General features: G+C 45.2%; 1 protein-coding gene across 1 annotated transcript in view; it reads right to left on the minus strand.

The window, feature by feature from the left end:
- CENPU (centromere protein U) overlaps nt 1–17680 on the minus strand; it is a 49750-nt gene extending 32070 nt beyond the window's left edge. Inside the window, exons 1-3 of the mRNA XM_069573273.1 lie at nt 17428–17680; nt 14386–14434; nt 12231–12348 (exon numbers count right to left, since the gene is read on the minus strand). Coding sequence (XP_069429374.1) covers nt 12231–12348; nt 14386–14434; nt 17428–17459 — 199 coding nt within the window. The 5' untranslated portion in view covers nt 17460–17680. The remainder of the gene's footprint in view (nt 1–12230; nt 12349–14385; nt 14435–17427) is intronic.
- Nucleotides 17681–24802: the final 7122 nt, after the last annotated feature.

Here is a 24802-nt window from a genome sequence, read left to right on the forward strand (position 1 = left end):
AGCCCGCGCTCTGAAACAAGGGAAGGCACCACAATGAGAAGCCTGCGCACACAACCAGAGAGGAGCCCCTGCCCGCTGCAAGCAGAGAAAGCCTGCCACAGCAACAAAGACCCAGCACCGCCAAAAATAAAAATAAAGACATTAAAAAAAAAAAAAACTTTGAGATTTTTGACAGACTCCTCAAATATCAAAACTGAACTAAAGTTCTTTTGACCTCAGATACTTTGGGGGTGCTTCAAAGGGTCCCTGGAGCACCCCAAAGAAAGATCCTAAACTAACTGGGTTCATTTGGTATGTTAAATTACGTGGGAAACGTTGTCCAAACTCAATGTTGTCTGTCTCAGATAGAATCATTACCCTCTCCCCGATTTTACTGAAGCCATCCAACAGAGAAGAAAGGGTTTGGGTTCTTATCCTGTCTAGTCTCTCACCTTACTCCCGGTCCAAACAATCCCCTGTGGGAATACTCCCACCTCTAGGCCCTCCTTGTCTAACACTCATGGCCTCTTCCACTGCATCCAACTTCAATTTCCCATCGGAGAGGCCCTGCAAGTCCCACAGGAGCTCACTTTGCACCTCCAGGACGTCCTTCACTCCTCCACTTGCCAGCACTCACACAGGGACAGACTAGCTACCGGGCTGGCCACCTGCAAGCAGCCCCCATCCTAGGTTTTACAGATGCTCCCCAGCAAGGAATACACCCCAACACAGGGAAACCTCTCATAGGACACAAGCTTCACGGACAACAGATCCCCAGCTGGAGTCCGGCCGCCACACAGCACTGCCTCAAATGGCCCCTACAGTGCCCCTCACTGGAGCGCCTGGGGTGACTGGAGAAGTCAGGTTACGAACGAAAGGGAGCAGAGACTCTCAAAATCCCATGAGATGAGAAAGGAATTCAGAGGACACTCCAACTTCCCTCTGACAAAAACCTCCAAAGGACTGTCTCCAGGACTCTGGACTTCGATTCTAGAAGCGCTCTTGGTTGCAGGTTACTCAGCATGGCAGGATCCTCCTCTAAGCCATAAGAAACACATCTGGAATGCATACTCAGCAGCAGTAGTAGTGTTAGTAGCTCAGTCGTATCCAGCTCTTCGCAACACCATGGACTGTAGCCACCAGGCTCCTCTGTCCATGGGATTCTCCAGGCAAGCATACTGGAGTGGGTTGCCATTCCCTTCTCCAGGCGATCTTCCCAGCCCAGGGATCGAACTCTAATCTCCTGCATTGTGGGCAGATTCTTTACTGTCTGAGCCACCAGGAAGATCCCAGATTGTACACTTTAAAAAAATAGAAGGACTGGAAAGAGAAAAGCTTAAACTTCACTGTAACACTGCCACGCCTTTATGTAAGTTAGGTAGATGGAGAAAAATGCCCTGAAAATCGGTCTCTAAATTACAATAACATCTTGCAACTGGATCTTTACTGTCACAAGATGGGAAAATAGACTGAGATTCCCTATGTTCAAGCCTTCATGGTTCTTTACCAAAACCCTGCTCTACCAGGCTCCTGTAATCAAAAGACAGGGGAATGAGAAAGCACTCCTGACATTTTAGATGATGCCCTTTGACCTTCTCCAATTTTCAGAGGTGAAACAAAGGCTCCTCTGTTTCCCCAGGGCCACCACGTCTCCCAGATCCCTATGACCAATCCCAAACTCCACGTTCCTGCGTCCCATACACCCTTCATCACCCCTGAAGGGAGACTGACTGCCCCCAGGGTAGACTCATAGTGGAACTTCCTATCAACCAGGATCAGAGAAAATATGCCCTTGAAGGGAAGTGACAAACAGTGAAGGGACAGTCAAGTACATGTGCCACTCTCTGGAACTGATTTAGTCCAGTGCAAACAAAGACTGGGCCGGTATACTGAGGACAATAGTCAGTCTGTTGCAGGGTTTCAGGCCCTAACTCTGGCCTTTGACTGGGAGCATGTCCGAACAGTCCTACTATAATACTTGCTCTGGACCTGGGGAAAAGCAGAGAATGTGGGCAGCCGTCCAGTGGCAGAGTACCAGCTTGACCAACCCGAACATCTTGTTATGGATGGAGACGCGGCCCAAAGTCAGGAGCCCCACTGGTATTGTGAATCCGGGGGCAGGACAGAAGCCATGAAACACATGATCCATTGTGTTATTTGAAGGGATGAGAAAACCTATCAAAAATGCAACTAACTATGAAAGGGTTCAAGCAGTGACCCAAGAAGAAAAAGAAAACCCAGCCTTCTTTCAGGGACCACTTGTGGAGGCTTTTGGAAAACTGACTAACATTGAACTCTCTAATCCCAAGGGCAAATCCCAGCTATGACAACATTTGATCAGTCTGCCCTTGATACTACGCAGAAACTCTAGAAGGTACAATTAGGCAACAAACCCTGATGATCCAACTCCTAGAGGTGGCCTTTGGGTATTTAATAATGGAGTTCAAGCTGAGCAGAAGAGAGCACCCAACATGAGAAAGACAGGCCAGGGCTCAAGCTAAACTGATGGGGGGATTTTGGGGGCTCGCTCCAAGATGTCTATCTTCATGGAGGGGCTCTGGGTAGTTCCTGACGTGACAGGTAAGAGGATGGATTTTTAACTAATACCTGAGCCACTTACTTCTTCCTCATTTTTCAACTAGGGCCTCTTTCCTCCAAAAGCTGCACAGGGACTGCTGTCGATGGAAAGTCTCTCATCGGTTACCTCACTGGGCTTCTCCCGTGCCAATCTGAAGTGTCTGATGTCACCTGCCTTTGTGGTTGTCCCTCAGTGTACTAACAGAGAGGGGACCTTCTGGGCTCCCCTGGGAGCAGTAAACAATTAGGATACCTCAAACAGCCCCATATTTTGACTCTGACTATAGGAGACAAATGAAAAGAGCAAGGTCTTATTCCCAGCCATATTCTACAAGGAGTGACCCCGCATTTGGGGAACAGTGTGTACCCAGGAGGGCCATCAACGCCCAACCTGAAAGAATCAGCCTTAGGCCAGAAGCCACTGTCCCTACCAAGAGACAATGTCCCATGAAGCTGGAAACGAAGAAGGGTTTACAACTCCTCATCCATAAATTCTTACAACGTGGCCTCTCGGTGCCATGCCAGTCTCTATGCAATACTCCTATTTTCCAGTTATTAAACCAAATGGGGAAAGCAGAGTGGTATAAGACCTCAGAGCAGGAAATGATGCTGTGGGCCCTATTCACCCCCTTGTGGCCAATACTTATAAAACATGAGCCCAATTCCTGAGGATGCTAAATGGTTGACTGTGCTCAACCTCAAGACCCCTTTTCTTGGATCCAAGCCTATTCCCCCTCACAACTGTTTTGACTTCTACTCAGGCCAAATAGCAACAATACACATGGACAGTATTGTCTCAGGGGTTTCAGGACAGCCCACACTTGATCTCCCAGGCCCTAAGGACACAACCATGGGAGACACACCTAAAAGAAAGGGCTGTTCTACAGTCTGTACACGACATATTAATATGCACCTCACCATGGGGGTCTCAGATCAAAGCACCACTTAAGTCCTTCATGTCCTTGGGGCTACAGAGCCTCTCAAAGCACAACAAATCTCCAAGCAATGAATTAAATATCTGGTATATACTAAGGTCCGTCTAGTCAAGGCTATGGTTTTTCCAGTAGCCATGTATGGATGTGAGAGTTGGACTGTGAAGAAGGCTGAGCTTAGAATTGATGCTTTTGAACTGTGGTGTTGGAGAAGACTCTTGAGAGTCCCTTGGACTGCAGGGAGATCCAACCAGTCCATTCTGAAGGAGATCAGCCCTGGGATTTCTTTGGAAGGAATGATGCTAAAGCTGAAACTCCAGTACTTTGGCCACCTCATGCGAAGAGTTGACTCATTGGAAAAGACTCTGATGCTGGGAGGGATTGGGGGCAGGAGGAGAAGGGGACGACAGAGGATGAGATGGCTGGATGACATCACTGACTCAATGGACACAAGTCTGAGTGAACTCCGGGCGTTGGTGATGGACAGGGAGGCCTGGCGTGCTGCGATTCATGGGGTCGCAAAGAGTCAGACACGACTGAGCTACTGAACTGACTGAACCGACTATAAACCCCAGGAATAGACAATGATCTCCATATAGAAAACAAGCTATATTTGGACCTAAGCACTGCAAAGATCTGCCGGCAATGCCACAGACAGGAGTTTAATTGATTAGTCAGGAAGATCCCATGGAGAGGGAAATGGTAACCCACTCCAAAATTTTTGCCTGGGAACTCTCCAGGGCAGAGGAGCCTGGCGAGCTGCAGCCTACCAGGTCTCAAGAGTTGAACACAATGACTAAACATCTGTTACCTGAGGAAACCAAAGTTGAAAAAGACACACGTACCCCAGTGTTCACTGCAGCACTATTTACAATAGCTAGAACATGGAAGCAACCTAGATGTCCATTGCCAGATGAACAGATAAAAAGCTATAGCTGCTGGCTCAGCAGTAAAGAAACAGCCTGCAATGCAGGAGACGCAGGTTTGATTCCTTAGTCAGGAAGATCCCTTGGAGGAGGGCATGGCAACCCACTCTAGCGTTCTTGCCTAGAGAGTCCCATGGACAGAGGAGCCTGGCCGGTTGCAGTCCATAGAGTTGGACATGACTGAAGAGACTAACCAGCAGCCACAGCAGTAGACACAATGGAATACTCAGTTCAGTCCCTCAGTCGTGTCCAACTCTTTGCAACCCCGTGGACTGCAGCATGCCAGGCTTCCCTGTCTTTCACCAACTCCCAGAGCTTGCTCAAACGCATGTCCATTGAGTCGGTAAAGCCATCCAACTATCGCATCCTCTGATATCCTCTTCTCTGCCTTCAATCTTTCCCAGCATTAGGGTCTTTGCTAATGAGTAAGTTCTTCACATCAAGTGGCCAAAGTATTGGAGTTTCAGCTTCAGCATCAGCCCTTCCAATGAATATTCAGGACTAATTTCCTTTAGGATGGACTGGTTGGATCTCCTTGCAGTCCAAGGGACTCTCATGAGTCTTCTCCAATACCACAGTTCAAAAGCATCAATTCTTTGACGCTCAGCTTTCTCTATGGTCCAACTCTCACATCCATACATGACTACTGGGAAAACCATAGCTTTGACTAGATGGACCTTTGTCAGAAAAGTAATGTCTCTGCTTTTTAATATGCTGTCTAGGTTTGTCATGGCTTTTCTTCCAAGGAACAAGCGTCTTTTAATTTCCTGGCTGCAGTCACCATCTGCAGTGATTTTGGAGCCCCAGAAAATAAAGTCTGTCATTGCTTCCATTGTTTCTCCACCTATTTGCCATGATTTGATGGGACTGGATGCCACGATCTAAGTTTTTTGAATGCTGAGTTTTAAGCCAGCTGTTTCACTCTCCTTTCACAATGGAAAGTAATATTTCACAATGGAATATTACTCAGCCATAAAAAGTAACACACGAGTCAGTTCTAATGAGGTGGCTGAACCTAGAGCCTATTAGACAAAGTGAAGTAAGTCAGAAAAACAAATACTGTACACTAACATATATATGGAATCTAGAAAGATGGCACTGATGAAATTATTTGCAACAGAGAAACAGACATAGGACACAGACTTATGGACACAGGATGGGGGGAAGGAGAGGGTGAGATATATGGAGAGAGCAACATGGAAACTTAACATTACCATCTGGAAAACAGATAGCCTATGGGAATTTGCTGTATGGCTCAGGAAAGTCAAACAGGGGCTCTGAATCAACCTAGAGGGGTGGGATGGGGAGGGAGATGGGAGGGAGGTTCAAAAGGGAGGGGACATATGTATACCTATGGCTGATTGATGATGTTTGGCAGAAACCAACACAATTCTGTAAAGCAATTATCCTTCAATTAAAAATAAATTAAAAAAAAAAAGACACATCTCTACCTTTTTGCACATGATAGGATTTTGTAGAGTTTGGATTCCAAAATTTGGGCCAATGGCTAAGCCTCTGTATCAAGTGATTAATGCTCAAATATAGAACCATTACTTTAGAATGAGGAACAAGAAAAGGCTTCACATGATTATCAACCAGACCCTCACCAGAGCCCCTGCTCCCAGTCACCCCAAACTGAAAGCGCCATTCACCCTGTATGTGGCTGAAAAGCACAGCACTGCTCTGGGGTTCTTATACAGAAGCTGGAGAAGATTCTGAGCCTACTGGGCATTTTTCCAAACAGCTAGATTTCATGGCCCAAGGATGGCCTGGCTGTGCCCAGGCAGTAGCGGCCATTGCTTTATTAGTGGAAGAAGCTAACAAGCTTACTTTAGGACAGCAGCAGAACTCCAGTCCCATCAACAAGTACAAAGGATTCTGGAGATTATAGGTCACTACTGGCTAATTGAAGGCTGTCTTACTAATACCACGCTGTGATCCTTGAATCGTGAGAACTAACCTACAAAACTTTCCATACCCTCAACTTGGCTATGCGTAAGCCTGATGAGAGCCCACAGATAACAGATTCTTGCCTCAGAACCCTTAACCAGGTGTATGCCTGTAGGCCTAATCTCAGAGACTAAGCAACAGGAAACCGAGGACAAATGGTTTCCTCACAGCAGCAGCTTTATTAAGGGCGGAGTCAGGAAGGCAGGGGATACTCTTGTGAGTGCTCAGAGTGTCCAAGAAGCAAAACCTTTCCCGGCCTACACTCCAGCCCAGAAGACTGAACTGACAGCTCTAACCTGAGCCTTAACCCTAGAGAAAGGATAAATTATAAATATACACACAGACTCAAAATATGCCTTCCCTGCTTTACATGCTAGTGGGGGTATCAGCAAAAAAAATGAGAAAACTTACAAGTAGAAAAAATTCCTCTATAAAGTATGAGGCTGAGACTTTGCATTTCATAGAAGCAGCTCCAAAACCAAAATACGTAGCAGTCATTCGCTGCCACAAGCATCAAAAGGGAATTTCTCAAATTATCCAAGGAAGCAACTGGGCAGATTGGGATGCAAAGAAAGCAGCTCTGATGCCCATAACAGAAATGGCATTGTTCCCAGCCCTTGCGCCTTCTACCATTACACTCAGACACTCAATTTCCAAAGAGACCTGGCAACAAGACCAAGGGGGGACAAAGGTACAGCTGAGTGCAACTGTACGGTAGTTTGAACAGTCTTCGGCATTTCCTTCTTTGGGACTGGAATGAAAACCGACCCTTTCCAGTGTTGTGGCCTCTGTGGAGTGTCCCAAACTTGCTGGCATATTGCGTGCAGCACTTTTATAGCATCATCGTTTAGGATTTGAAATAGCTCAGCTGGAATTCCATCACCTCCACTAGCTTTGTTCATAGTAATGCTTCCTAAGGTCCACTTGACTTCACACTCCAGGATGTATGGCTCTAGATAAGTGATCATACCAGTGTAGTTTCATTGAGACCTTTTCTGTGCAGTTCCTCTGTGTATCCTTGCCACCTATTCTTAGTATCTTCTGCTTCTGTTAGGTCCGTGCCACTTCTGTCCTTTATCGTGCCCATCTTTGCATGAAATATTCCCTTGGTATCTCTAATTTTCTCGAAGAGATCATTAGTCTTACCCATTCTATTGTTTTCCTCTATTTCTTTGCAGTGTTCACTTAAGAAAGCTTTCTTATATCTCCCTGCTATTCTTTGGAACTCTGCATTCAGATGGGTATATCTTTCCTTTTATCCTTTGCCTTTCGCTTCTGTTTTCTCAGCTATTTGTAAAGACTTCTCAACCATTTTGCCTTGCTGTGTTTCTTTTTCTTGGGGACGGTTTTGGTCACTGCCTCCTGTTCAGTGTTAATGAACTTTCGTCCATAGATCTTCAGGCATTCTATCAGATATAATCCCTTGAATCTATTTGTCACTTCCACTGTATAATCATAAGGGATTTGATTTAGGTCATACCTGAATGGCCTAGTGGCTTTCCTGACTTTCTTTAAGTCTGAATTTGGCAATAAGGGGTTCATGATTGAGCCCAAAGAATGGCGATGCCAAAGAATGTTCAAACTGCAGCACAACAGGGCTCATCTCACACGCTAGCAAGGTAATGCTCAAAATCCTTCAAGCTAGGCTTCAACAATACATGAACCGATAACTTCCAAGTGTACAAGCTGGATTTAGAAAAGACAAAAGAGCCAGAGATCAAATTGCCAACATTTGTTGGATCACAGAAAAAGCAAGGGAATTCCAGAAAAACATCTACTTCTGCTTCATAGATTATGCCAATGCTTTTGAATGTGTGGATCACAACAAACTGTGGAAAAATATTAAAGAGATGGGAATACCAGACCACCTTACCTGTTTCCCGAGAAACCTGTATACAGATCAAGAAGCAACAGTTAGAACAGGACATGGAACAATGAACTGATTCAAAACTGGGAAAGGAGTACGTCAAGGCTGTATATTATTGCCCTACTTATTTAACTTATATGCAGAGTACATCATGCAAATGACAGGCTGGATGAAGCACAAGCTGGAATCAAGATTTCTGGGAGAAATACCAATAATTTCAGATATGCAGATGACACCACCCTAATGGCAAAAAGCAAAGAGGAACTAAAGAGCCACTGATAAAGGTGAAAGAGAGTGAAAAAGCTGGCTTAAAACTCAGCATTCAAAAACTAAGATAATGGCATCTGGTCCCATCGCTTCATGGCAAATAGATGAGGAAACAATGGAAACAGGGACAGACTATTTTCTTGGGCTCCCAAATCACTGCAGATGGTGACTGCAGCCATGAAATTAAAAGACACCTGCTCCTTGGAAGAAAAGCTATGACCAACCTAGAAAGCATATTAAAAAGCAGAAAATATCACTTTGTGGACAAAGGTCTGCAAAGTTATGGTTTTTCCAGAAATCATGTATGGACGTGAGAGCTGGCCATAAAAGAAGGCTGAGTGCTGAAGAACTGATGCTTTTGAACTGTGGCGTTTTGAGAGTCCTGTGGACTGCAAGATCAAACCATTCAATCCTAAAGGAAATCAACCCTGAATATTCATTGGAAGGAAGCTAAAGAAGCTCCAGTACTTTGGCCACCTGATGCTAAGAGCTGACTCATTGGAAAAGACCCTGATGATGGGAAAGATTGAAGGAAGGAGAAGGGGGCGACGGAGGATAAGATGGTTGGATGGCATCACCGACTCAATGGACATGAGTTTGGGCAAGCTCTGGGAGATGGTGAAGGACAAGGAAGCCTGGTGTGCTGAAGTCCACGGGGTCACAAAGAGTTGGACATGACTGAGCGACTGAACAACAACATCACTTCATGTTGGTCAGAGTGGCCATCATCAAAAAACCTACGAAGAATACATGCTGGAGAGGATGTGGAGAAAAGGAAGCAATCCTACACTGCCGGTGGGAATGTAAATCGACACAGGCACTTTGGAGAATGGTATAAAACTAAGAAAGATCTACCATATGACCCAGTAATCCTACTTCTGGGCATATATACTGACAAAATCGTAGTTCAAAAGGCCACATGTACACCAACGTTCACTGCAGCACTATTTACAACAGACAGGACAAGAAAGAAACCTAGATGTCCACTGACAGATGAGTGGATAAAGGTGCAGTATCTATATACAACAGAGTATTATTCAACCATCAAAAGGAACGAATTTGAGTCAGTTAAAAGTGAGGTGGATGAACCTAGACCCTGTGAAGGAAGTCAGCAAAACAAACAGCATGTATTACACCAGAAACTAACACTACATTGTAAAGCAATTATCCTCCAATTAAAAATAAATTTAAAAATAAAGAATGATCATCGCAGGATTGTTCCACATAACCAAAAAACAATTATTTTCAAGATTAGTTTGCATGACGAATGTGTGGTATCATCATACAATGTAGCAACTCACACCAATGGAAATGAACAAACAACCACTATCCACAGCTGTTTTGGGGCTTCCCTGGTGGGTAGTTGGTAAAGAATCCACCTGCAGTGCAGGAGACCCTGGTTCGATTCCTGGGTTGAGAAGATCCACTGGAGAAGGGATAAGCTACCCACTCCAATATTCTTAGGCTTCCCTTGTAGCTCAGCCGGTAAAGAATCAGCCCGCAATGTGGGAGACCTGAGATCAATGCCTGAGTTGGGAAGATCCCCTGGAGAACGGAAAGGCTACCCATTCCAGTGTTCTGGCCTGGAGAAGTCCATGGAGTCCCAAAAAGTGGGACAGGACTGAGCGACTTTCACTTTTACTTTTCACAGCTGTTTAGATGATTTCACAAAAGGAAATAAGTGAGCAAAAGAGCCAGAAAGGAGAATATATAATGCATGAGAGCGTTTATATAAAGTTCAAAAACAGGCAAAACTAAAACAAAATGTTAGAAAGATGATAGGGATCACTTTACATCCAGAAAGAGGGAAGAGCAATGACTAACAGGACACCCAAGAGCACTTCCAACACGGTGCCAACATTCTGCTTCTGAACCTGGGAGGTGATACCTAGGTGAGTGTTTTCTAGTAACTTCCTGGGTAGTATGCTAAGAGAAGTCAGTCAGACAGAGAAAGACAGATATTGTATGATATCACTTATGTGTGAAATGCAAAAGTACAACAAACTAGTGAATATAACGAAAAGCAGCAGACTCCCACATACAGAGAAAAGACCAGTGGTTACCAGTGTGGAGGGGAGAGGAGGGCAGTACAGAGGAGGGGATGAGAGGTGCAAAACATTGGGTGTGACTGGGCTCAGATGTACTGTACAACACCGAGAATACAGCCAAGATTTTACAGCAACTGTAAATGGAAAGCAAACCTTAAAACTGTGTAAAAAACTTAATTAAAAATAAATTTTGAAAAAAAAGAAAATGAGGCCTATCCAAACAATGGATTATTGAACTGTAAGAATTTTTAGGAATGAAATACTGATACTTACTACCATGTAGATGAACCTTGACACTACTACCCTAAATCAAAGAAGCCAGTCACAAATGGCCACATACATCATGCAAGAATCTATTTAAACGTTCAGAACAGACAGATTCACGGAGACAAGAAATAGGTTCATGGCTGCCAAAGGGCTCCAGAGAAATTACTAGCAGATGTGGAGTTTCTTTCTGGGATGATTAAAACGTCTTAGAATGGAAAACAGTGATGGCTGTACCCTCCTGTGACTACGCTAACACTGAACTTTACAGTGTGTTTAACACGGTGGCTGTATGGCGTGTGAACTACATCTCAATTTTTAAAATGATGATTTATTTTAGACTCAGACCTTTTACATTTAGATTTCTTTTAGGTAAGAAATTAAAACATTTTATCAGGTCATTATAAGAGATGTTCCGGTAATGATTACTTTTCATCATGCCAAAAGTACAATAATTTCCTTTATTAACAAAAATTAGACTCAAAATACTAGATACCAAATAAAAAGTATGTGAGAATGTTTACGTTGTCAAAATTCCCTTGAAACTTACTCCTACAAAAAAAATATCCAATCACTGCTGTTCTAGACGGAGAAGGCGATGGCACTCCACTCCAGTACTCTTCCCTGGAAAATCCCATGGACAGAGGAGCCTGGTAGGCTGCAGTCCATGGGGCGCTGAGGGTCAGACATGACTGAGCAACTTCACTTTCACGCATTGGAGAAGGAAATGGCAATCCACTCCAGTGTTCTTGCCTGGAGAATCCCAGGGACAGGGGAGCCTGGTGGGCTGCCATCTATGGGGTCACACAGAGTCGGACACAACTGAAGCGACTTAGCAGCAGCAGCAGCAGCCGTTCTAGATGTGGGCATACCAGCCCTTCTCTAACACCTCTGGCCCCTGGAGTGCCCAGTGACACACAGAGAGCAGGCCCACCCGGGCAGGTCACACACCCCTCCCTGGTCTGCCAGTGGCGGCGCTGTCTCCCAGACACTTCTGGGCCCACACGCAAAGCTCTCCTGCAGGGTCCTCTGCCTTCCTGTGTCTAAGAAAAGGAAGAACATCCTTCTGCTCCTCCCTAAATTAAAGCCCCTTTCCGCGTGACTACGGGAGGTATGAAGTGAGAAATATTAGTCTACATCCCTCTTGTTACAAAGTCATATAACAGGAGCCCTAATCTGTCTGGCTCGCTGACCAGAGCTACCAGGAGAGCCCCACTTTTTCTTAGTTTCAGGGTACCTAGAAGTGAGAAAAATCAATTTAAATTATCAAATTCTCCCCAGAACACTGTATTCATGTGTAGACCACCTTGCTTTTGTATGTGAAGGCATTTCTACATTTTTATTAGTAATTAGCCTAAATGCTGTTGCTCGAAGTACTTTAAAGTTTTCAAAATATTAGATATAGATTAAAAATACTAACCAAAAGTTTCATAGGATTCTTCATCTTTCTCATTTTCACTTAGCCTGCTGAGGCTTGAGAGCTGAGAATGATCAGGAAAATCAAATACATCCAGAGGCTTGTGCTTCCAGCCAGCTTTCTGAAAGTGAATGAAGTTCAAAGTCACTGGCCTGGCCATAACAAGAACATCACAAAGCTGATCTGCATGGCAAGGACACTGCTGCTGTCTCCAGTGCCTACAGAGAGAGCCTTCACACTCTCGGGGGCAGAGGCTCTTCTGGTGATCTAAGGCGGGGTTGGGGAACTTTTCTAGAAAGGACCAGGGAGTAAATACTGTTGACCACTGAACTACGCAGGGGTTGGGGCGCCCAGCCTCTACACAGTAGAAAATCCCTGTATGACCCTGGCCGCTGGCTTCCTTATCTGAGGTTCCACCTGTGGGGGTTTCAACCTTCTAGAATTAGCCAATTAGCCTTCTAGAACTAAAACCCAAGAAAGATGTCCTTTTCATCATAGGGAACTGGAATGCAAAAGTAGGAAGTCAAGAGATACCTGCAGTAACAGGCAAATTTGGCCTTGGAGTACAAAACGAAGCAGGACAAAGGCTAACAGAGTTTTGCCAACAGGACACACTGGTCATAGCAAACACCCTCTTCCAACAACACAGGAGAAGACTCTACACATGGACATCACCAGATGGTCAATGCCGAAATCAGATTGATTGAACTCCTTATTGCAAAATTCAGACTTAAATTGAAGAAAGTAGGGAAAACCACTAGACCATTCAGGAATGACCGAAATCAAATCCCTTACAATTATACAGTGGAAGTGACAAATAGATTCAAGGGATTAGATCTGATAAGAGCGCCTGAAGAACTGTGGACGGAGGTTCACAACATTGTACAGGAGGCAGTTATCAAGACCATCCTCAAGAAAAAGAAATGCAAAAAGGCAAAACGGTTGTCTGAGGAGGCCTTACCAATAGCTGTGAAAAGAAGAGAAGCTAAAGGCAAAGGAGAAAAGGAAAGATATACTCATCTGAATGCAGAGTTCCAAAGACCAGCAAGGAAAGATAAGAAAGTCTTCCTCAGTTTTGAGGATACACAGGGGTAAAAACTCCTAACTCCAGGAAAGAGATGGGGCTTAAAGGGCAATATACTAATAAGCCCCATGAAGACTGCCCCCTACATCCTCATGAAAGACCATAACATACCAGAAAATGAGAAAAAACATTCAGTAGCTCTGGACAATGTGGAGGGAGCCATTAACAGACAAGAAAATAAGTGGAAATTCTGGAAGAGATACAGGAGATAGAATAAGACTCCAAAACAAAAACTAGCACTCACAGACTCTCAGTGCAAAACCACCTGAGGGGTGTTTGGGGTTAGAAAGAACACTGAAGGGGAGCTGATGGAGCCTCTGGCCTCCCTGAGCAAACAGGCCCCCAGCCATGTACGGCAGCTGCCTTCCCAAGAAGAGGACAGGATGCTGGAGAAACCTATCCAAAGAACAGGTGAGCTGGGATAGGGGTGCAGAGGGATCCTAGGACTTCCCAGGGGAGAAAAGGGCCCCCTCCAAAGCCAGGGGCCTAGGGAAGCAGGGGGAGACACCCCCCAAGAGAGAGAACCAGGGGCGGGGCACAGAGCAGGGAGAACCCCCAAGGCCTGGGCACCCCCAAGCAGACACTGCCTGAGGCGTTTCATGTGGATCTCTAAAGGCCAACTTGACAAGCCGCTGGAAAATAATATGAAGTGAGCTGGGAGTATTAAAGAAATGCACCTGCCTTCACACACATTTATTTCTAAGACTCACCCCACCCTAAAGTAAAAATACCATGTGAGTAAAACTACATGGAAGATGATGAGATCATAATTGTGGAAAACTATCAACATGGAGAAATGGCTACAAGTGAAGAAAGCAAAATAGAGATCACTGCAAAATTTTTAAACGATGCTAATCATCCAAATGAAAATGAAACCAACCTAGGCCCAGGAAAAAAGATTCAAAATGTTCTCTGGCTTGTACTGGAAAGAACAGGAGGAAAATGAATATACTTTTCCACTACAAGAAAATAGAGCTTACCAAGTCTACGGAATACTGAGTCTCCCACAAAATGTTATTTTGCATTTTCAATTACGACCATTATATTATATTAAAATATATGATGATAACTTACATCTTTCAGGGAATATGTTCTCCCTGCATGGTTCTTCGAAAATCTCGCACTAGGAAACAGCAAACACACACACAAGTTAGGAAATACTTAAAAATAACTGAGGAAACACTAGAACTGGCAATGTAGTCCAAGTATTTTCTTTCCAAGTTACTCTCTTTGTTAGCTGTACTAACAATGTGCATGTGATGAAATTTAGGTAATGGCAAATCCCTTTGGAAAGCAGAACCCATATCTCACACACATAAATAATTTATAGGCCAAATCATACTACCCACATATAAATAGCACAGCTCTGCCCTCAGGGCACAGAGAACTCCTAACCCTGCTATCACCTGAAATGTCCCTGAAGTCGTATCAACAGCCAAGGCTGGAGTCCTGCAGAAATGTGCTAGAGAGGTGCCTCTTCCTTAAGCACCGGACCCCGATGCATCCCGTGCCTGACTCTCACACACGTGTCCTCATTTAGCTCCTTAACAGTCCTCCAGGTAGAAGTGAATCCCTCATCCAGAAGCATATTTGCCCAAAGCCGCAGGTGGCTGGGAAGGAGGAAAGCCTGCGATAAAATCTGCTATCAGTCCACACCCAGAGCTGCCCTCTTCCCTCCCCTTCAGGATCCCTCCAGAGGGCATGAGGATGAAAGGATAAAGTTCATCTTTAACCAGCTTAAATAAACCAGATGTCACAACAGAGACTCAAAGAAAAAGTGAAAATAAGAGACACAGGAAATACCCCAGCCGGTGACTGTGGGCTGAGTACCCTATGTGCTCCAGTGTGGTGCCAGGGAACAGGACATCCTGCACACACCCGTTAGCAGAGAGCAAAGTCCATTTAGTGTCTGAACAAGTAATTCTTTACCTAACTCTTCATGTGATGTAACTTCAAACTTAAAAGAGAAAAATTGTGAGAAGAGACTGAGATCCTTCTGTATACCCTTTACCCCACTTCACCAACTGTTCACATTGTCTCACCAGCTTCCTGTGTGTCTGTGTATGGTAACCTGGGAACACACGTGTGTGTTTTCTAAGAGGGCATTATCCTGTGTAGTCACAGCACAATTTCCAAAGCAAGAAACTTAACACTGACATCATTGTCTAATTTACAGTCCATATCCAAATGTTATCAATTGCCCTGTCATGTCCTCTAAGGTTTCCCCCAGCATTTTTTAAAATTCGTTTTGCTGTTATTTCCTTTAAAAAATTTTTTCTTGTTCTAGCGTTTTTTAAAAGGAAATACAAGGGGATATAAAATTCAGATTTCTTAAAACTTGTGTTTTATCATATTGCACATTTGTGTACCCATTGTGATCTAAAATATTATTACTGTGAATTACAGTAAAAAGAAAAAGTAGGAAAACTGTTTGAGGAGTGGTTCTCAAACATCAGGAATCAGAATCACCTGGAAAGCTGTTAAGAATGCTTGGCTCCATCGCCAGAGAGGCTGATTCAATAAACCTGGGATGGCCCCTGATGGAACATGCATTGCGAACAAGTTCCCGCGGCTGCTGATGCTGGTCAAGACACCACAATTTGCAAAACCAATCCTTTATTTGATTCTCAGACCCAAAGAAGAAGATGAAACAGATATTCGTTTTACAGCCTTTATGGTTCTGGGGTTCAGAAAAGTTAACTGACATCAGTGGTCACACAGCCAAGTAACAGGACTAGAAGCCACATCATATAAGGTCTTAACCCACTCTTTCCTGCCTTGTCTGTGCTCAACAATGTGGTCAAGTTTCCTCCTCAAAAGACAGAAACCTCTGTGATAACACATGGAAAAATTTTGGTGTAGGCATACTAGTGCGTTTCAGGGGGAGGGATGAACAAATTTCGTGAGTCTCAATCAAAGGCGAAAATGCTATATGTGTGTGTACCGCGTGGCGGGGCGCGTCGGGGGAGGGAGAGAGAAACTCCCTACTGGCATAGCTGATGAAGTTCACCTCTCATAGATCAGCTGGTTAAGAATCTGCCTGCAATGCAGGAGACCCAGGTTCGATACCTGGGTTGGGAAGATCCCCTGGAGAAGCAAAAGGCAACCCACTCCAGTATTGTTGTCTGTAGAACCCCATGGACAGAGGAGCCTGGCAGGCTACAGCCCATGGGGTTGCAAACGTCGGACACGACTTAGCGACCAAACCACCAACACCACTATGTCAGCTGATTCTCAAGCATCTTATTCCTTCCCAATCCTCCTCTCTACTCGGGGAGTCTGGTCCTACCCGCTGGCCACAGGAGCCTCGTCTGTTTACTCCACCCTCACGCTGCATCTACAAACTGCACCTTCTCCAGCAGCCCTCCCACCGCCCAGGTGGGACTCCTCCGCGGCCTTGAGGACCAGCCCAGGCCTGCCAAGGCCCCTCCAAGCCAGGCCCAGGCAGGGCCTTGGATGTGGTTCAAACGCCTCCAGAGACACTTGCCAGTGAATCCGGTAAAAATAACATTTTAGAGAGCAGATAGGCAACGTAGTTCAACCTGCATGTCCTTTCAGCTTAAAAAAAAAAAAAAAAAAAGCTTGAACCATCTTGGCTAGAGTGCACCCCTTTAAAAATAACAAGCGGCAGCTTGGGCTCCCCCGCCGACTTAGTTCGGCTTTACGGTCTGTGGTTTGGGTTACAAAAACAAGCAGGATCTTGAAAATAAGAATACTGACTCCAGCCCGAGGGTCAATGCTAGTGTTCTTGCTAGAAGGTGAATTCTGGCAAGTAGCAGGTCCTTAAGTTACTATCCGTGGGAATAGTTTGTTTCAGAACACCTGGCGTCTACTTTAGAGCACGTTCACCCGCACAAAGTAAGGGGGCGCTAGCCGACGCCTCTCCCCCCGCCAGACACGGCTGTAAGCAGACGCCCTTCAACCTCCTCGCAATCCTGTTTCGGTGGGGACATTATTATCCCCACTTTACAGAAAGGCCCCAGGCGGTCAGTCGCTCGGACACGGTGCGCAGAGACAAAGCCAGGGAGCTCGAGCAGCTCCGAGAGGCCCAAGCCCGGAGGAAGAGGAAAATAAAGGGGGGACCCCGGCGGCGCGCCAACGTCCCGCAGAACTTACTGCGATAGCCGCGCCAGCCGCGGCCGATCCATTCCCGCCCGCCACGCTCGGCGCCGACGCAAAAACTCCCGCCAAACCTCGCGCTGCTCCCGGCAGCCAATCCGGGCTGAGCACGCAGAAACGCTCCCGCCCCCGCCCCGGCCACGCCCTGTCTGAGGCCCCCGGCTCCGCCCGTCGTAAAGCGCTAGAGAAAATACAGCCTGGACTATGCGAGAACAGAGCTGGAGTCCACGCCTTCTCCTGCCTACCCGTCCGCCACGCAAGTTTTCCGCCAGGGCCCGCCCCCGGGTTGGGGAAGGGAGGAGCCAGTGCCGGAAAGCTACCTAAGCGCGAGCTCGCTGCCGAGGGGCGGATCCAAACCCCGGGTCCTCTCGCCGGGTTCTTAGGCCCCTGCGTAGTTGTCTGGTGTCGTGCATTGAAAACTGACACGGTTAGGCTTTCAGTGTTCTTGCCTAGAGAATACCAGGGACCGAGGAGCCTGATGGGCTGCCGTCTATGGAGTCGCACAGAGCAGGGGAGCCCCGTGGGCTGCCGTCTATGGGGTCTCACAGAGTCGGACAAGACTGAAGCGACTTAGCAGCAGCAACAGCAGGCTTTCAGTACCGCTGGTACTGAATCAGATGTGTGAGCTTGGCTTATTATTTTATTTCTACCCCAGCGTTTTTATTCGTAAATGGGGAGGACTCCTTCTAATATGCTCTGATTCTCTGCTTTCTCTTTAAAAACGTATTATCCTGCAAAAGAATGATGTTGGACTCCTTTCAGTTCAGTTCATTTCAGTTCAGTCGCTCAGTCGTGTCCGACTCTTTGCTACCCCATGAATTGCAGCACGCCAGGCCTCCCTGTCCATCACCAACTCCCGGAGTTCACTCAGACTCACGTCCATCGAGTCAGTGATGTCATCCAGCCATCTCATCCTCTGTCGTCCCCTTCTCCTCCTGCCCCCAATCTCTCCCAGCATCAGAGTCTTTTCCAATGAGTCAACTCTTCGCATGAGGTGGCCAAAGTACTGGAGTTTCAGCTTTAGCATCATTCCTTCCAAAGAAATCCCAGGGCTGATCTTCAGAATGGACTGGTTGGATCTCCTTGCAGTCCAAGGGACTCTCAAGAGTCTCTTCCAACACTACAGTTCAAAAGCACCAATTCTTCGGTGCTCAGCCTTCTTCACAGTCCAACTCTCACATCCATACACGACCACTGGAAAAACCATAGCCTTGACTAGACGGACCTTAGTCGGCAAAGTAATGTCTCCGCTTTTGAATATGCTATCTAGGTTGGTCATAACTTTTCTTCCAAGGAGTAAGCATCTTTTAATTTCATGGCTGCAATCACCATCTGCAGTGATTTTGGAGCCCCCAAAATAAAGTCTGACACTGTTTCCACTGTTTCCCCCTCTATTTCCCATGAAGTGATGGGACCGGATGCCATGATCTTCGTTTTCTGAATGTTGAGCTTTAAGCCAACTTTTTCACTCTCCTCTTTTACTTTCATCAAGAGGCTTTTTAGTTCCTCTTCACTTTCTTCCATAAGGGTGGTGTCATCTGCATATCTGAGGTTATTGATATTTCTCCCGGCAATCTTGATTCCAGTTTGTGTTTCTTCCAGTCCAGCATTTCTCATGATGTACTCTGCATGTAAGTTAAATAAGCAGGGTGACAATATACAGCCTTGACGTACTCCTTTTCCTATTTGGAACCAGTCTGTTGTTCCATGTCCAGTTCTAACTGTTGCTTCCTGGCCTGCATACAGATTTCTCAAGAGGCAGGTTAGGTGGTCTGGTATTCCCATCTCTTGAAGAATTTTCCACAGTTGATTGTGATCCACACAGTCAAAGGCTTTGGCATAGTCAATAAAGCAGAAATAGATGTCTTTCTGGAACTCTCTTGCTTTTTTGATGATCCAGCGGATGTTGGCAATTTGATCTCTGGTCCTCTGCCTTTTCTAAAACCAGCTTGAACATCTGGAAGTTCACAGTTCACATATTGCTGAAGCCTGGCTTGGAGAATTTTGAGCATTACTTTACTAGCGTGTGAGATGAGTGCAATTGTGCGGTAGTTTGAGCATTCTTTGGCATTGCCTTTCTTTGGGACTGGAATGAACACTGACCTTTTCCAGTCCTGTGGCCACTGCTGAGTTTTCCAAATTTGCTGGCATATTGAGTGCAGCACTTTCACAGCATCGTCTTTTAGGACACACCATAAATAAAAATGAACTTAAAATGGGTCAAAGACCTAACTGTAAGAGCTGAAACTGATAGAAACACAGGGTAAAGGCTTCATGACATTGGATCTGGCCATGACTTCTTGGATGTGACACTACAAGCACAGTTTGGGATGATGAAAAAGTTCTGGAAATGAATAATAGTAGGTGGCTGCATAACAGTGTGAATCACTTAAGTAGTGCCTAGATTGTACAGTTAAAAATGGCTAAAATGCTGAGCTTTATGTCATATACATTTAACCACAATAAAAAATTATGTTTCACACATACACAAGAATATAGCACATATAATATAAAAATAAAAATGACCACTTGGGAGTTCCTTGGTGTCTGACCGGTTAGAACTCAGCACTTTCAATGCAGAGGCCCAGGCTTCATCCCTGGTTGAAGAACCATCCAGCATGCCTCACAGTATAGCTGAAATACTAAAATAAGTAAATAAATACAAACTAAGAAAGAAATAAAATGGTTGAAACTTTTAAAAGCTTTAACAACAACAAAAAATAGCACCCGTCTGTCCACCAGTGGATTAGGAAATTAATAACAGTCATTCCTTCCAAGGATAACCACTCTTCTGGTTTTGTGTTTCTCATTTCCATGTTTTTTCTACCTTGATACATCCCTAAATGATGTATTAATTATTGTATGTCTTAAACTTTATATAAATGATATTTAGTATGTATTTTGGAAGTGCTCTTTCTTACTCAAAGCTTTGATTTTTGGGTTTATCCACATTGATGCAGGCAGCTGTCATTCATTCATTTTCATTGTCTTTGGAATGTATTAAGTAAATATACCACATTTTACTAATCCATTCTCCCGCATATGGAAACATCAGTTGTTTTCAGTCTTTTTGCTGTTGCTAACAATGCCACACTAAACATTCCTGCAAGACACTTTTTCCAAACGTAAGTGTCTTGCAGTCACAAACCTAAAAGACAAGGACAGATTCAGTAGTAGTATTATTGCCACATGGGATAAAGACATTTTCAGCTTTACACAACAGTGCCAATTTTTACACATTGTTTTGTTGACTATATAATTTACATCCCCATCAGCAATATGTAAAAGTGCCCTTCACCACATACTTGTCAATATTTAGAATTTTCAGGATTTAAACATTTTTCTTGAGTAGCAAGTTGAAATGGTATCCTATTGTGTTCTGGATTTGCATTTCCCTTAAGTTGGTCTTCTTTTCTTTGTTTACAGGTCCTTCCTGATTCCTCTTCAGTGAAACACCTATTTGCTCTACTTAGGAATCATTTGGGCAATTGCCACAGAAGAATAAATCATCTTTGTGGTTTTGAAGGTAGTTCCTCGCTGCTGCACAGAAATAGGGTTCCTAGAATCACTGGAAGCTGTTAACCCATAAGAGTATGGAAAGCTAGCTCAATTTCCCAGGAAAGGGGTTACTGTCAAACCTTTTGGACTTATGGAGCTGAAAAAATGAAACCACCCAAGTATTAAGACAAGAAGCAGCTCAGTGCTCTGGGTGGAGATAAAAACTCAACCAGTAGGTTTAAATGCTAAAAGAATTTATGAACTCATGTCACTGAAAAGTCCAGTGGCAAGATGGCTGCAAGATGGCTCACTTTGACCTGCAGGTTGGAGAAGCCCCCAGGGCTCTGAGTCTATTTCCTTGCCCTCCTGGAGCCTGAGCTTTTCCCCCAGCCTGGGTGCTGTCACCATCATCATCGCCTGGATTTAGTGAGCATTTACTATGATCCAGGCATTGTTCTAAGTGTTCAGCATCTATGAACACATTTAATCTTCTCAATAACCCGCTGTGACAGGCACCAGAACCTCACCCTGCACGTGAGGAGACTAAGGAGCAACCCACAGGGAGGAAGTGGCTGTGGCTGTGCTAGATCTGAGGACTCTGTGCGGGAGCCTGCACCCAGCAGCTCTTCCGTGTTTCACATCGGAATTCCATGCTTCAGAGAAAGCCAGCTATGTCCCAGCAATCTTAGAAAAAGATGTACCCTAATTTTACCAGCGTGCATCACATACCCACCTGTATTAGTCAGAGTTCCAGAGAGAAAGAACCAATAGGATGTGCACTGGGGTTGTGAAGAAGTAATGACAGGGTCGGGTGGGACGGGGTGTTGGACAGGACTGGAAACGGGAGCCAGCAGTTCTAGAGCCCCAGGCAGGAACCTGGAGCCATGTGAGGAAGCTCAGAGGTGCTGCAGAGCGCCTACGGGCCCGATCATTGAGCTATGTAATATACTTTCATGTTTGGAGAATTAAAGAAAAATAAACAACTGTTGCTTTTCTGATATAAATACAGAACATAAAGAACTACAAAACATTCTGGATCTTGGGATAAACAGAGTGGTTAGGTGTGGACACTTCTCTGCAGAAATATATCTTCCTTGTGGAGTAGGTTGATCTCTATATTTGTTCTATTAGTTCAGTTCAGTCGCTCAGTCATGTCTGACTCTTTGCGACCCCATGGACTGCAGCACACCAGGCCTCCCTGTCCATCACCACCTCCTAGAGTTTACTCAAACTCATGTCCATCGAGTCAGTGATGCCATCCAGCCATCTCATCCTTTGTCGTACTCTTTTCCTCCCACCTTCAATCTTTTGCAGAATCAGGGTCTTTTCAAATGAGTCAGCTCTTCACATCAGGTGGCCAAAGTATTGGAGTTTCAGCTTCAGCATCAGTCCTTCCAATGAATTCTCAGGACTGATTTCCTTTAGGATAGACTGGTTGGATCTCCTTGATCCCTCTTTGAGGGTCCAAGGGACCCTCAAGAGTCTTCTCCAGCACCACAGTTCAAAAGCATCAATTCTTCAGTGCTCAGCTTTCTTTATAGTCCAACTCTCACATCCATACATGACTACTGGAAAAACCATAGTTTTGACTAGATGGACCTTTGTTGGCAAAGTAATGTCGCTGCTTTTTAAAATGTGTCTAGGTTGGTCATGGCTTTTCTTCCAAGGAGCAAGTGTCTTTTAATTTCAAGGCTGCAATCACCATCTGCAGTGATTTGGGAGCCCCCCAAAATAAAGTCTGTCACCGTTTCCACTGTTTCCCCATCTATTTCCCATGAAGTGGTGGGACCATATGCCTTGATCTTAGTTTTCTGAATGTTGAGTTTTATATCCTGGAATTATTAGCTTGATGTTTAAGTAAAGTATAAATGAGAATATTATTATTTATCTTATAGGATTATCATAAAGATAAGAGAGAAAGAATTTGGAGGTCAAAGCGTCTGCCTGCAATGCGGGAGACCTGGGTTTAATCCCTGGGTCGGGAAGATCCCCTGGAGAAGGAAATGGCAACCCACTCCACAACTCTTGCCTGGAAAATCCCATGGACAGAGGAGCCTGGTAGGCTACAGTCCATGGGGTCGCAAAGAGTCGAACACGACTGAGAACTTTACTAGGCAGATAGAGCCTGGCAGGCTACAGTCCATGGGGTCGCAAAAGAATCGGACACGACTTAGTGACAAAACAAGACAGAAGGGCTTACCACTTCTCACTGAGCATCTGCTCTTTGTTGGTAGCGCCTTCCGATGAATGTGCTGTTCTGCGCTATGTCCACTAGAGGGCAGCAGAGGAACGGGACTGGAGACTGGAAAACAACCGGAGATCAGAGCTACTTCCTTATGTTCACTGTCAACAATGTTTACAGTTGATTAAAAGTCAGTTCAAGATTGGTAAGGCTAGACATCTTAACTGCCACTGCCCAACTCATTTTCCCCTTCATGTGCATGATGCTCTTCCATAATTTATCAAAGCCATTCCAGTAAGATTTCTGTTGTGGAAAAGAAACCCAGTTACTTCTTAAACTTTCCAACTTTCTAACTTCTTATGCACCTGTAAGTTATTGGGTATAACTCACATTGGGAATAATCCACCGAGCCTGGTAATTCTCAACAGGTAGAAACTAAAGTAGTTACCTATTTCAAACAGACCAACGGTTTGACCCTGCAGAAAGAACTGGAAACATCTCAGGAGGGTGGGAGGCGGGGCCAGGAGGAAGGAGACCTCCTCTTGGATGCCTCCTTTTTCAGAAAAAGGGGAAATAAAAATTCAGAAAGGTAGGACTATTTGGTATCGTTTACTAAGGCAGAGGGCAGAAAGATTTTTCCATCGGAGCAGTTGGCAATGACATTGGCTCCCTTCCTCCCAGGTCACGTGCTTTCCAACACCATCCTGGCTCGGATACCCAGCTACTAAACTTGTTTGTTCTGTAACTAATGTTCTACTTTTTCCAGACCTAACTGGCACTTCTCTTACCCAAGCTGAGATCACAGGGCTGAATAGGTCGGGTCACTACCTCCGGACGATGCTTTGTCACGTGCTTCAGACTCCGCTCCCAGCTCCCCGCAGGACTCAGAGTGTGGTGTAGGAACCCAGGCAGGAACATTCTAGCAAAATCCAGGATTTCACTCTCGCTGAGGAAAACCAACTTCCAACCTGCAGAGGGAGTAACTGTATGACTCAGACTTGTACAAGGACCAGAGGAGCTCACACAGCTGAGAAAGAGGAAAGGAGACGGAAGGATACCCCGAAGGAAAAGATTTTCTTAAGAAGGGACATAAAATTTCTACACGAGAAATTTGTCTCCATGATTCACTCTCAAGCTCTGGTCAGAAAAGAATTTTCTGGAAAAAGTTTTCATCCTGGTAATGAGCTTGCTTACTTCCCAGAAGGAATCAAGCTCTCACTTACCCCTGGGCCTTTGCACGTGCACCCTCCCTAGAGCACTCTCTTACCCTGCCTGGCTGGCTCCTCTGCTTTATTGCAGTGAGACCGCAGAAGTCGCTTCCTCTAGGATGCCTTCTCTGATTCTCCAAGTCCAGGACAAGCAGGGTCCTCTCCTCAGGGACCCTTTCTGCTTAGCTGAGAAGGGAGAAGTGGGCGAGCCAGGGACCTTCAGACAAGCTCAGGTCACCTGCCTCTAACCCCAGGTGACACAGAGACCATCTTCCTGGAACCTTCTGTAGCAAGAAACAGCTCTCCCACCCCACTCTCTGGCTGTTGCCGTGTCCAGCTCACTCACCTCTTTGACTTTTGTGCCTTAATAGAAAAAGATTATCTCCGTACCCCTGCACCTCACACCACTACTAGACCACAAATATGCTCAGTAATCTGTCTCCTGGACTTGGAAAATCAGAGATGGCTTCCTAGAGGAAGCAGC

This window comes from Ovis canadensis, chromosome 26, assembly GCF_042477335.2.
Source record: "Ovis canadensis isolate MfBH-ARS-UI-01 breed Bighorn chromosome 26, ARS-UI_OviCan_v2, whole genome shotgun sequence".
Classification (NCBI taxonomy): domain Eukaryota; kingdom Metazoa; phylum Chordata; class Mammalia; order Artiodactyla; family Bovidae; genus Ovis; species Ovis canadensis.